The sequence below is a fragment of the Ochlerotatus camptorhynchus genome, unplaced genomic scaffold (genome assembly GCF_037179485.1).
Source record: "Ochlerotatus camptorhynchus isolate MF236.1 unplaced genomic scaffold, CSIRO-AGI_Acam_v1.1 ptg000082l, whole genome shotgun sequence".
Lineage (NCBI taxonomy): Eukaryota > Metazoa > Arthropoda > Insecta > Diptera > Culicidae > Ochlerotatus > Ochlerotatus camptorhynchus.
Genome location: NW_027040572.1, coordinates 1,468,093 through 1,481,795, shown reverse-complemented (window position 1 = coordinate 1,481,795; position 13,703 = coordinate 1,468,093). Strand labels below are relative to the sequence as shown.

The window sequence follows — 13,703 nt, the reverse complement described above, 5'->3', positions numbered from 1 at the left end:
TAACGGGGGATGAGTTTTCTAAAATTGTATGCAATTTTACTACAGTGTAATATTTTTCTATCTCTATTTTGATAGCTATAGATTGACGTATAACAATTGTGTGTACATCGTATATTTATTGTTTAATTGATAAAATGGGTTAGTACCTCCACTACCCTATATAAAAATGAATTTCTGTTTGACGGTTCGAGACACTTCCCCACCTGTAAGGGGGAGCTACCATACAAATTAAACAGAAATTTTTGTATAACTCTAGAACTAATCACGGAAATGGAACCAATTTTGGCAAGTGGAGGTCATAGGGGGTAGCCCATTAGATAAGATAGGGGGGGGGGGCTACGTACAATATAGCATGGTAATATTGAATCCCGAGCAAGGCCGGGCACACTCAGCTAGTAGGTATATAAAAATCAAGCCGGCTTCCAAATTTTTAATTTCAAACGGAAAATCTGAGGCCTCATTGGGGCAAACGAAACGGAGCGTTTTTCGTATGCTCCTGTATGAAAAAAAAGAGTTGTGTCTCAAGCAACGTAAAACTACGAGATTGTTGTTTTGCCTAATAATTTAAATAACGGAGGTGAACCAGCCTCAGGCTGAAAGCCTCCCTAATAAAGAAAACTTAACTTAACTTAATTTAATGAATAATAAAAAAAATTATTGATGTATACATTTTGTTCTAAAATAAACATATCAACAGCCACATGTGAAAAGGGCATACAAGCTTTTTGTAAACAATCCTTTGTAGGTTTTTTTCTCGCCAACCAAGGGTCGCCTACGCAAACCAACCACATCATCGGAAAGGGGAAAGTTTCTCCTACCCTGTGATGTTGATGGTTTGCCTTGGTGTCATATGGATGGCTAGAAAAGGGCATAAGAAGGTTTTTTTTTACAAAAAGCTTGTATGCCCTTTTCACATGTTGTTCTTGATATATTCAATTCAATGTTTTGAAATAAGAGAACATTCAATATCCTTAATTGAAATTTCAAAATTCAGTTCCTATCCCATTCAAAATAAGGTTCAAAACATGTACAACCAATGTTCATGTAACTACTGAATAATGTTTATTTACAGTAACCAGAGTGAAAATTTGCAATTTAAAATACATTTCATACAACAAACCGGTATAAAATACATATAAGTACGTCACACCATATTATAACATTTTAATGCTGCAAAATCTGAATATCATTTGAGTTTGTCCTTTATCTGTGTCGCTGTAATTCAATAAATTTATTCATATTAATATATTTTAGAGAGTTTGATCGGATATATCCTCGTTTACACAAGGCATAGGGCTATGTTTGAATCTGCAAACATTATGGATGTTGATAAGTCTTTGTCCGGTTTTGTTTCGCAATTGTATGCGATGAAGGTTGCAAATTGTATACTTACAAATCAATAAGTTACAAGCCAATACGTTACATTCGTGTAATCTCCATTTCACAAGTAACCACGGCAGTACCAAAACAGAAAATAAAATGAAAGTTGAAGACAAAAGCAAAGTTCCAGTTGGGACGTAAAAACTATGAACAATAAGAAGAAATTATCAAAATTTCGATTTAAAGTATTCTTATTTCAAAGGCACCTTTACTTTTCTGGTGACAGAATTTTGAACCAAACTGTGCACCATCCAATAAGTCTTGCGCATCTGAACAACTCGGCCAAAGGTAGCAAGTCAGTTCATACACTGGTGAAGAAATTTTCAACGAAACTGGCCACCATACAATAGGTCTTATAAATCTGATCAACTTTATCAAAAACAGTAACCATCTATCAAGTTGAGCTTTCAAGTTAGAGCAAGTAATTATAAGTCAAATCGTATACTCACTCGGCCTGGTGTGAGGATTCAGAACTGAGCTGTCCACTATACAATAAGCCGTGTGGACAGCAACCTTGTATCTAGTCGAGATGTCGACTAAAGCAAGCTATTATAGGGTGTCCCAGAATGTCTAAGCACGATTTTGGAACACCCCTGGAATGTTTCAGATGACGTTTAAACGGCTGATTATCACGTGAATCATTGTTTAAATTTCGAACAACAATTCCGTGTATGACAAGTGTCGGTTCTTTTCATTCCCGTGACAAGCACAAATGGTGCATTATCCCGAGGGGGGCGACACATCTAAATCTCAAATTTAGATGGTCAACAAATCTCACACTAGCGAATCAATCTTCTTTCATTTGTCGCATCTACTTGCATCGCCCATCAATTTTTTGCAGGAAATCTTCAGAATCGTCATCAATCTTCTTTCTATCTACTCAGCGTGCGCGCAGCTAGCCACAGCAAAACACAATCTTTTTTGCATCGTAGATAGAGTCGTCCCCCTCGCATTATCCTTCACATTTTTCTGTGTTCTGCGATTCGGAATGATGTCGAGGAAGCAACTTTCTAGGACAAGCAAAAATATGGACGTAAACCGAACTCTGCTGACCGAAATCTGAACCGGAAAATCGTGCAAGCTTTCATTCAGCTAGGTTTTTTTTTTGGCATAATTCTCCTAATAGTAGGAGCTTAAAACTTGCATCTAAAGGTATAAACATAGCTACGATCTGGCATGCTCAGTGCGGCATTCTCTGCTTGATCGTCAAGCAGTTCAGGTCGGTGTTAGCTCGCTCTCTCGAGTTGTTCGAAAAGTTCGTGGCGATAGTGTTCGCTCTCTCTCTTTCGCGGTTTTTTGTGTGTGCGTGCCCCGAAAAGGAGAAGCATCACTCGCGAAGCCCGGTGAAGGACAAGAACGCCGGTGAAGGACAAGAACGCCGGTGAAGGACAAGAACGCCGGTGAAGGAAGCTCGGGTTACCTACATCCAACAGGTTTGCTGTTCTCCACATGGATGGGAATATCCAGTCAACTGAGACGGAAAAACGCAGTTAGGAGAGGAAGAAGAATCGGGATCAGTCCGATGGCATGATTGGTCGCGACGATGCCTCTGCGACGAACGGAGATTTCGGTGACGCTGCCGAAAAAAAAATGCTGCCGACATGAGCCCGGCAAGAGTGAAGCTACCTCCGCTGGTAGTGAAAAATGCCCATCTTAACGAGCTCATCGCGGATCTGGCGTCGCTGGGCGTCAAAGCCAAATTCAAATTAGGCAGAGTCGGCACCAAGGTGGTGCTTCGTACCAAAGCGGAGTGTGACTTGGTCATCGTCCACCTGAGGACTTCCAAGGTGGAATTCTTCACCCATGACATCCTCGGTGAAAAACTGGTCAAGGTCGTCCTCAGGAGCCTACCAAATTTCGACCCGAAGTTTAAAGAAAATGAAATCAGAGACCGGTACAAGCTGGCCCCAAGCACCGTCTATCTGATGACAAGGAAGGACGAAAATGTGAAGGCGTATCCGGATTGCCTTCTCCTGGTACACTTACAGAAGGGAACGGTGACACTCAACGCACTGAAAGCCATTCGCTCCATCAATTCCATCATCGTCCGCTGGAAGCCATATCGTGCCGGCCATCGCGATCTGACTCAGTGCCAACGGTGTCTGAACTTTAGACACGGCACCCGAAACTGCAACATTAAGCCACACTGTGGCAATTGTGTTCAAAACCACGCCACCTCCAAATGTGCTGCGGATGAAGCTGTGTCGTCTAAATGCGCCAACTGTTGAGGTGCTCACAAAGGATCCGACAAGCAGTGCCCTAAACGCGAGGATTTCAAGCGCATCCGAAAACAGGCGTCCACTAACAATCAACCAGGACGAAGGAAGGATAAGGCCCCAGCTTTCAGGGCGGAGGACTTTTCGCTTCTTCATGAACAAGTGAATTCACGGGTGCGTCTGCGCCCCCCCCCCCCCTCAAGAAACGTCTGGATCTTCTGCTCGACAAAGCTCTCCATCCCCCCTGGATTCTGGAGACAACCAACAACTCAACCAAATAATCCCGATCTGTTCTCAGCGGATGAACTGATGGAGATTTTCATCAACATGACCGGTGCTCTACGTAAGTGCCGCAATCAGCCCGAACAGATCCAAGTTCTCGGTAAGTTCATCATCCAGTATGGTGTCTAAACCGCTTATAATCGCTACCTGGAACGCTTGCTCTGTAAGAGCTAATCAGATTGAGCTTGCCGACTTCTTCCGCAAGCACAGCATCGACGTGGGTCTTCTTACCGAGACCCATCTAAAGTCCGGTGACAGCTTCTGGTTGCCTGACCACAACATTATCCGACTTGATCGCACCAGCTCCGCATCGCATCCGCACTTCAATCATCGAGGCCGTTAGTGTGGAGGTGGAATCACCAACTGGAAACGTCCGGTTCATCGCTGTTTACTGCTTACGTCAGTGTACTGCAAGCAACGGACTAGGAATCCAATTCAAGAACGACCTGACCGCCATCACCCGTACTAGCTCCCAATTCATCGTTGGGGGTGACCTGAATGCCCGTTATGAAGCTTGGCGGAACTACCAGCGGAACCGGAACGGATGTCTGTTGTTCGACCACGCACAACATGGACTTTACACTGTGCAGTATCCGGACGAACCAACTTTTATCTCTCCGACGGGAAATCCCTCCACCCCGATCTCAGCTCCGACCACCAACCGGTGGTGACTGAAGTCGGTGTCAACGTGGGTCTTGCTAGAAGTTGTCTGCGTAAAGACTACCACCATGTCAACTGGGTGCAGTACGGACGAATGGTGGACAGCAACATCGATGAAAATCCACTGCTCGACACCGTAAATGACATCGACCGGGCATTGGAAGGACTCCAACAGGCCATATCCGTGGCTGACGAGACATGCGTTCGACAAGTTCCTGTGAGGGGTAAGTTTGTTGCTATTGGTTCTCACACCCAATTATTGATTCGGTTGAGAAATGTGCGTAGACGCCAGTTTCAGAGGACTGGAGACCTGGACAAAAAACGTGAAATGGCCGATCTAAACAGGCAGATTGCTTCCAGAATGGACTCACTCCGAAATGAAAGTTTCGGGCGTGTTGTCCAGAATCTGGACGACCGCTCCAGACGATTCTGGAAGGTAGCCAAGGTCCTGAAAACTCATCCCAAATCCGTTCCACCTCTCAGAGTCGAAAATGATGACGATCGGTTTTTAATCACCCCACAGGAGAGAGCAAATGCGATCGGCAAGCATGTCGCTTCATCGTATTTGCTTGGTTCGACTATCCAAAGTCCGGTCGATGATCAGGTTGTGCAATGCGTTCAAAACCTAGATGCCTCCCCTTGTGCCATGCCTCCGGTGGAAACGATTACAGTACAACAGCTTTACTCAGCGCTGAAATGCACCAATAACATGTAGGCTCACGGGTTTGACGGTATATTCAACTTGATCTTGAAGAGACTCAGCATGAAAGTGCAGTCTATTCTAACCGCTATCTTCAACAGATGCTTGGAACTGCACTACTTTCCTAGCATCTGGAAAGTAACAAAAATCATACCAATCCGCAAACCCGGTAAGGATCCAACATTGCCTTCAAGCTACAGACCAATCAGACTCCTTTCAGCGCTGAGCAAATTACTCGAGAAACTCATTCTCAATCGTTTGGTCAAGTTTCACATTCCTCTTTCGGAACAGTTCGGGTTCAGAAAGGGGCCCTCCACCAATCACCAGCTAGTACGGGTGATGAATAACATCCGAAGTAACAAAGCTGTATCCAAGTCCACAGCCATGGCCTTGCTAGACGGCGAAAAGGCGCTGTTTGGAACGAGGGTGACGCGCTTGGCATAGATGGCCCACAGCGACTCACGAAGATGGATCCCGAACAGTAGTGGTGAGGCTTCTTCCTCCTTCTTCGGTGAATGGTCGCTCATGTGGGCTGCAGCTCGCTGCTTGTGGGCAGCCTTTCGTTGTGTATAATGTTCAACGCTGTGCGCCGAAAGCACTGCTGCTACTGCTGCTGACGACCGACCGGACACCACCACTGATGGTGAGACAGGAGGATTGAATTCGATTTTGACATCTGTGCTAGGGAATGCGCTGTTTGCAGATAATCGGTGATAATTTTGATTACTATTGCAACAGTTGGACATTTGTGTAATTTTCAGCAGTGACCTATTGAAAATTAATAAAGTGTTCAATTTAGCAGATTCGTGGCAAAATGTCTATTCGATTGGATTGTTTAGAACTAAAATCCATCCGCTATTGGCAGAGTTATATGTGGTCAACACCTGACCACTTTCGTAATGCGGTCAATTTTGGTTTTTGAAATTGCACCCCCAATATGTTGCCAAAAGACGTAATTGTACGTCAAAAAACGCAAATTTAACAAGAACCAGCTGCAGCAGTAACCGTTCTCCTACTTATTTTGGTCAATATCAACTTGACGTATTTCTTTCAATTTTGCATTTAAAAAACCTGAACACCCCTCATTTTGAAGGTGTGTGTGTGTAGAATGTTGCTCCTATTTTGATTTTGGAATTCACTCTTCAGTTGTCAAAATGCCGTCCAAGCAAGAAGAGCAGCGTATCAAAATTTTGCTCGCGCATCGCAAAAATCCGAGCTACTCGCACGCAAAGTTGGCAAAATCGCTAAAAGTTGCCAAATCAACCGTTACAAATGTAATTAAAGTGTTTGGGGAACGTTTGTCGACAGCCAGGAAGTCTGGATCGGGGGGAAATCGAAAACCGGAAGCCGCTGAGACGACAGAGAGTTGCCGGTAGTTTCAAGCGAAACCCTAACCTCTCTCTCCGAGATGCCGCAAATAAGCTGGGTTTATCGTCTACAACCGTGCATCGAGCCAAAAAACGAGCCGGACTATCGACTTACAAGAAGGTAGTGACTCCAAATCGCGATGATAAACAAAATACGACGGCCAAAGCGCGATCCCGGAGGCTGTACACGACGATGCTGACGAAGTTTGACTGCGTGGTAATGGACGACGAAACCTACGTCAAAGCCGACTACAAGCAGCTTCCGGGACAGGAGTTTTATACGGCAAAAGGAAGGGGAAAGGTAGCAGATGTTTTCAAGCACATGAAACTGTCAAAGTTCGCAAAGAAATATCTGGTTTGGCAAGCCATCTGTACCTGTGGCTTGAACAGCAGCATTTTCATAGCTTCCGGGACTGTCAACCAAGAAATTTACGTGAAAGAGTGTTTGAATAAACGTCTGCTGCCTTTCCTGAAGAAACACGGTTGTTCCGTACTGTTTTGGCCGGATTTGGCATCTTGCCATTACGGTAAAAAGGCCATGGAGTGGTACGCCGCCAACAACGTGCAGGTGGTTCCCAAGGACAAGAACCCTCCCAACATGCCAGAGCTCCGCCCAATTGAGAAATACTGGGCTATTGTCAAGCGGAACCTAAAGAAGACCAAAAAACTGCTAAGGGCGAGCAGCAGTTCAAGGCAAACTGGCTTTCTGCGGCGAAGAAGGTGGACAAGGTGGCTGTACAAAATCTGATGGCAGGGGTCAAGCGTAAGGCCCGGCAATTCGGATTTGGAAAAGCGGAAGCCTAACTGAATATTTTTCCTGAATTTTATACTAATTGAACTTGAAAAAGAAATTTAATTTGATTTTTTAAATAAATGATTTCACCGATTTACACGCGTTTTCCCTTGACCAAATTTTGACCGTATCACCCTTTACTGCTCCGTAGTATGGGCTCCATTTTACAGCGATGGGGTGAATCGTATTGAGAACATTCAGCAATTTCAACTTCACAGAGCTAGTTATGCTTGTATCAAATACATTTCTAGGAACGAATTTCCGGGAACCCTGCACCTCCTGTATTCATGCACTGCCAATGGCGAAGGCACTTGGGAACTGCTCGGCAAAGAGATTACATATATCCTCAGGAGTGCTGGATGATTGGGCATCAAGAATCATTTGCGCCAGAAGACCAGTTTCTTTGCGTTGTTCGTTGATGAAAGACCAGACACGTTTAGGATTTTCTGTTAGACCATTTTGCTTTCGCAAAACATAGCTCGAATAGAGATGACGGTTAAAGTTTCTATATCAGTCCGCATCGTGCTCTCTTGCCGTGCGGATCTATTTGCTTTTTGCTGAAGGAAGTGTTACTACTACCTAAAGCTACAACAAATTTAAACAGCACTTTTCAGTGCTCAACCTGTAAAAAATTTTCTACCTTGTTCAACTCTTATTCCTCTTCGATCCTTGTTTAGACCCTACCCGAGGTAATCCTTCTTGGATATCGATTTGGAAAATTCCTCTTCGATCCTTCAGATTCTTATAGTAATCTGCTTGGAAGTCGATTTGGATAAAAATTTACTGCCGCCATGGCGCCTAAACGCAAAAGAAAGGGGCAAACTCTTGACCCCCCTTCTGATGAAATTAATTTGAGTAATCAATTTGATTTGCTCACGGATGATGAGAATGATCCATCATCCAAGAAAAATTCTAGTAAACTTTCCCGGCTTAATGCCAAGAAGGAAAAGATTCCCCCTATTGTGATAACCACTACCGATTTCCATGCTCTTCGCATGGAACTTTTGAATTTCGTGAAAGTTAAGTTTTCACTACAAATTGGACGTCGGGGTGAATGCCGTGTATTGGCTGAAACCTTGGACGGATTTAAATGTCTTCTCAAGTATCTTACTGAGAAGAAGCACAAATTTTTTACTTACGACACCAAAACTGAACGTGTGTTCAAGGTTGTCATGAAAGGACTGCCCAGTGGTGAATCCCTGGATCAGATCAAAGATGAACTGGCAAAATTACTTGGAGTTGTGCCACTCCAAGTAATCAAAATGAAAATGAAATCCCGTCCTGGCGATTCACGCAACGGGATTTCTAATGATTTTTATTTAGTTCACTTCAAGTCTAGTGAACTAAACAACCTTAAGGCCTTAGAAAAAGCTAGCCTTATGCTCCATGTCCGAGTGAAGTGGGAACACTTCAGGAAGACTGGAGGAAATTTCCAAAACCTCACCCAGTGCCGTAAGTGCCAGGGATGGGGTCACGGAACTAAAAATTGCTACATGCCAGCTAAATGCATGAATTGTGGTGATTCCTCTCACGCAAAGGACGACTGTCCTGTGAAGGAAGATCCTAAGAAATTTAAATGTTCAAATTGTGGTGAAAACCACAAATCCAATTTTTGGGAATGTAAGACTCGCAAAGCGATCCTACAATCTCGTTCTAACCGTCAGGTAGGAAACGCTCCACGTTTCCGACCAGGTACAAATTCCTCTGCTGTAAACAACGGTCAGCGAGGAACAAATTCTACATTCGTACCCGTAGGTACAAATATCTCCCCTGCTTCAAATGTTTCATCTGTACCTACTCCCCTCGCTGCTAACAATGTACAGCGAGTTAATGGAGCTACCTATGCTGCTATTGCAACGGGTAGAAATCAAAATACTAACCAACGTTCTAACGGAAATTTTGACAATTTTGACTTAGGAAGCATTACTGCCCCTAAAATGGAATTTTTACAGAAATCATTAATTGACATGATTTCTGATATGCTTAAATCTAACTCCATGTTTGATGCTATTCAAACTGGAGTAAAATTTGCAAATAATATTGTCATGACTTTAAAATTCAGTAATGGATTTTAAAGCATTAAAAATTGTAAATTGGAATGCTCGATCTCTTAAAGATAATGAAGACGAGCTATTTAATTTTTTGAGAGTACATAACGTGCATATTGCCGTTATAACTGAAACGTTCCTTAAACCTGGCCATAAGGTTAAGAAGGACGCAAATTACTTGATTTATAGAAATCATCGTCTTGATGGACCCTGTGGTGGCGTTGCCATCATTGTTCATAGACTAATCAAACATAAAATTCTTTCTTCATTTGAAACCAAAGTTTTTGAAACTTTGGGATTTTCTGTTGAAACAAAATTTGGACAACTTACGTTTATAGCTGCCTATTTGCCATTCCAATGCGTAGGCCAGCAAAAGAATTTTCTCAAGGGTGACCTCCAGAAACTTACCCGTCATAGGTCTAAATTCTTCATTATTGGTGATTTTAATGCAAAACACCGCTCATGGAATAATGCTCAAAGCAATTCCAATGGTAATATTCTGTTTGATGATTGTTCTGCAGGTTATTACACTATTCAATATCCAAACAGTCCAACATCATTGTCTTTCTTGGTAAAATTATTTAACAGATGTTTCCATTTGGCATACTTTCCTGATAAATGGAAAAATGCAAAAGTTGTTCCAATTTTGAAGCCGGATAAAAATCCAGCTGAAGCTTCTAGCTACCGTCCAATAAGTTTGCTTTCTTCAATAAGTAAACTTTTTGAAAAGATAATTTTGAATAGAATGATGCTTCACATCAATACGAACTCAATTTTTGCAGATAAGCAGTTTGGATTTCGCCATGGGCATTCAACTACTCATCAACTCTTAAGAGTTAACAATTTAATTCGTTCAAACAAATCTGAAGGCCACTCAACTGGAGTTGCTCTTCTAGACATAGAAAAAGCATTCGACAGTGTTTGGCATGAAGGTTTGATTGCTAAATTGAAAAAGTTTAATTTTCCACTTTATATTATGAAATTAGTTCAAAATTATTTAACTGACAGAACTCTTCAAGTAAATTACCAAAATTCCAAATCCAATCGACTACCTGTTAGTGCAGGAGTTCCTCAGGATAGCATTCTTGGGCCTATATTGTATAACATTTTCACTTCGGACCTCCTTGATTTGCCTCAGGGTTGCCACAAATCTTTGTTCGCTGATGACACAGGCATTTCCGCTAAAGGAAGAAGTCTTCGTGTTATTTGCAGCAGACTGCAGAAAAGTTTAGATATTTTCTCTTCTTATTTACAAAAATGGAAGATTTCTCCCAACGCTTCCAAAACTCAACTTATAATATTTCCACATAAGCCTAGAGCTTCGTTTTTGAAACCTAGTAGTAGTCACATAGTCACTATGAACGGAGTTCCAATTTCCTGGTCAAACCAAGTGAAATATCTTGGATTAATACTTGACCAAAAATTAACTTTTAAAGATCACATTGAGGGCATTCAAGCCAAATGTAACAAATATATAAAATGTTTGTATCCTCTTATAAACAGGAAAACCAAACTTTGCCTGACGAACAAACTTCTAATATCTAAACAAGTTTTTAGACCGGCCATGCTTTACGCTGTTCCAATATGGTCTAGTTGTTGCACTTCCAGGAAAAAAGCACTTCAAAGGATTCAGAACTAAGTTCTGAAGATGATTTTGAAGTTGCCTCCCTGGTGCAGTACTACCGAAGTACATAGAATTTCGAATGTTGAGACTTTAGCACAAATTTCCAACAAAATAATTAATAATTTCAGGCAAAAATCGTTGCAATCCTCAATTGCAACGATTAATTCCCTTTATACTTAGATAAGATTTAGTTTTAGTTTTTAGTTTTAAGATATCAATTGTTATACTGACATGCAGGTTAAAAAACCTGTTTAAAATACTGAATTGCCAAGACATGAACAATGTAAAAACACTTAGATATATATCATAACAATTAAGGCTGGTACGTTACTGCAGTAACTGGAGCACCTAGGTTAAAATGAAATGTAATTTATTTTGAATTTGGAACAAATAAAGAGTTAAAAAAAAAAAAAAAAAAGTTTCTATATCGACGGCTGGCATTACAAAAATCGCGTTTATTGAGCACATGCAACACACGGGAGTATTTCTTCAACGCAGCAAATCTCTTACGTTTAAGTCGACGGAGCCGATAATTTGACCAGGATGGCTTCTGCTTCGGCCTGGATCGAGGAACATATTCACGAAGAAGCGACAAAAACATTTCGTTGAACAGTGCTACAGCCGTATTCACGTCATCTACCAGCAAAAATGACCACTCAGTTGTCCGTAGAGCTTCATTAAGACCAGCATAATCAGCACGGTGAAAATCAAACTCACTAGTGGCGGACAGCTAAGTTTGACAAAGACTGGAGGTTGAAACGGATCAGCATCAATGAGAGCTTCGGATGTTTGAATTACGTTACACTGATTGACTGCGTCGGCATTAGCAAATATAAATTCCAAGGTCAATTTGTTGCAAGACCGTAGAATTTTTAAATTAAAATAATGTTGCACAATATTTTTCTCCAGCCGTATTAAATGTCAATCATACCATATCGCACTGAAACCATCACTTCATTGTTCCGAACGATCCTCATCAATCGGTTAAGCCAAATCTTTTAAGCGCCCATTACACATATCAATATATTGACAATAAATTGACATACTGACAATATTATTGAAAAGGTGATATTGAAGACGATGATTGATGACAAGTATTGTCGAAAAGCTGATTTCAATTTCACTTTGTCAATACTCAGAATGTATTGACAAAAATCCTTCAATTTCGCCATCAATATCATCGATACACAAATATTGACAACATTAATGGCAATACGTTAGAAGTCTTTTTTACCTTAATGTATTGAAGTCAATATTACTTGTCTCAATTTCCCCACACAAGAAACATGAATCAGCGAAAGAAAGTGTGTTTAGAGTTCATGTTTGCATTCGAGTCCAAACAGAAACGATTGCTGAACCTGTATGTATTGAAAATACTAGCTACACTCGAGCTACACACTGAATTCGGTAAATTTTGCCGGGTTTTTGAACAGCTGAAAAAATTGGAAAAATTTAAAATGACCGTTACTCGAAGGAAATCAATAAAATCGACAAATTGGTTTTGTATCGTTCAAAAGGGGTTAACTAGGTCCGACCATTAACGGTCGGTATAAATTTCCATTTTTTTTTTTAATTTTTCACTGATTTGTAAACTTTTACCGAACAGTTCCGTAGTTCAAAAATTACCAAACAGCGGAGTCCTGATTTAGTGGATATACATACATAGAAACCAACTTTCACCCAACATTTACTTATACTTGCTCATTTCAAATTAATTACAATTTTTTTTTTCAAATACCAAATTGGTATACCAAATGTTGTAACTTTTTGACAGGACACAGAGAATACACAGGACATGTACTTCCAAATTGATCGACTTTAATCAAATCGATTGTCGAGTGCGCGGAATTACTATACGTGTGGAATACCCCACGTTAACGGTACGCAGTTTCCCAAATAGAAACTACCATGCTGATGTTTTGGTAAACATTAATAAATGAAAATCATGCATATAATAATTAATTTACGTTACATGTAGGCATGTGAAACGCTGATAGTATTTATTTTATTTTAAAGTAAAAAAATAACATGATTATGCTTGTGATTTTGTAGAAAATGTACATCCATATAAACGAAGCCTGGGTGATTGGTGACTGTAAAAAGATACATTTTTTATTCAGTTTGAAATCGATTGCATATGACACACGAAAATTGTAACAAATGGCAACACTGCATGCGCGAAGGTGCTTTGTGAGTTAGTCGATCTAAATGACGTACGTTCTCCCTCCTCTCGGGTAGGGGAAGAATATTGACAAAGTGAAATGAAAATCAGTTGTTCAACAATACTCGTCATCAATCCATCGTCATCAATATTACCTGTTCAATAATATTGTCAGTATGTCAATTTACTGTCAATATATTGAACCGTGTAACGAGCGCTTTAGCGTATTGTCATTATTGTTGTCAATATTTATGTATTGATAATATTGTAAGGAAAATTGACAATACGATGTTTTTCAATATATTGACATGTGTAATGGGCACTTTAATTAGCCAGCTTAAAATTTGCTTCTCTGTCCAACCCTAAAAGATTGATTCCCACCAAATGTCAGATAAGATTGCTTTTCTTCGCAATTCTTCTGCAGTGTTTCTTTTTTAGTAGCAAGCAAGTGTTAAAACCGCCAAAACAAGCC

At 40.9% G+C, this 13,703-nt stretch overlaps 1 protein-coding gene across 1 annotated transcript; it reads left to right on the top strand.

Annotated features, from left to right (window-relative positions):
- Nucleotides 1–2,981: 2,981 nt before the first annotated feature.
- On the top strand, nt 2,982–3,608 carry LOC135698063 (uncharacterized). Its single transcript, XM_065217924.1, has one exon. It carries the CDS (start codon nt 2,982–2,984, stop codon nt 3,606–3,608), a length of 627 nt encoding a protein of 208 aa, XP_065073996.1.
- Nucleotides 3,609–13,703: the final 10,095 nt, after the last annotated feature.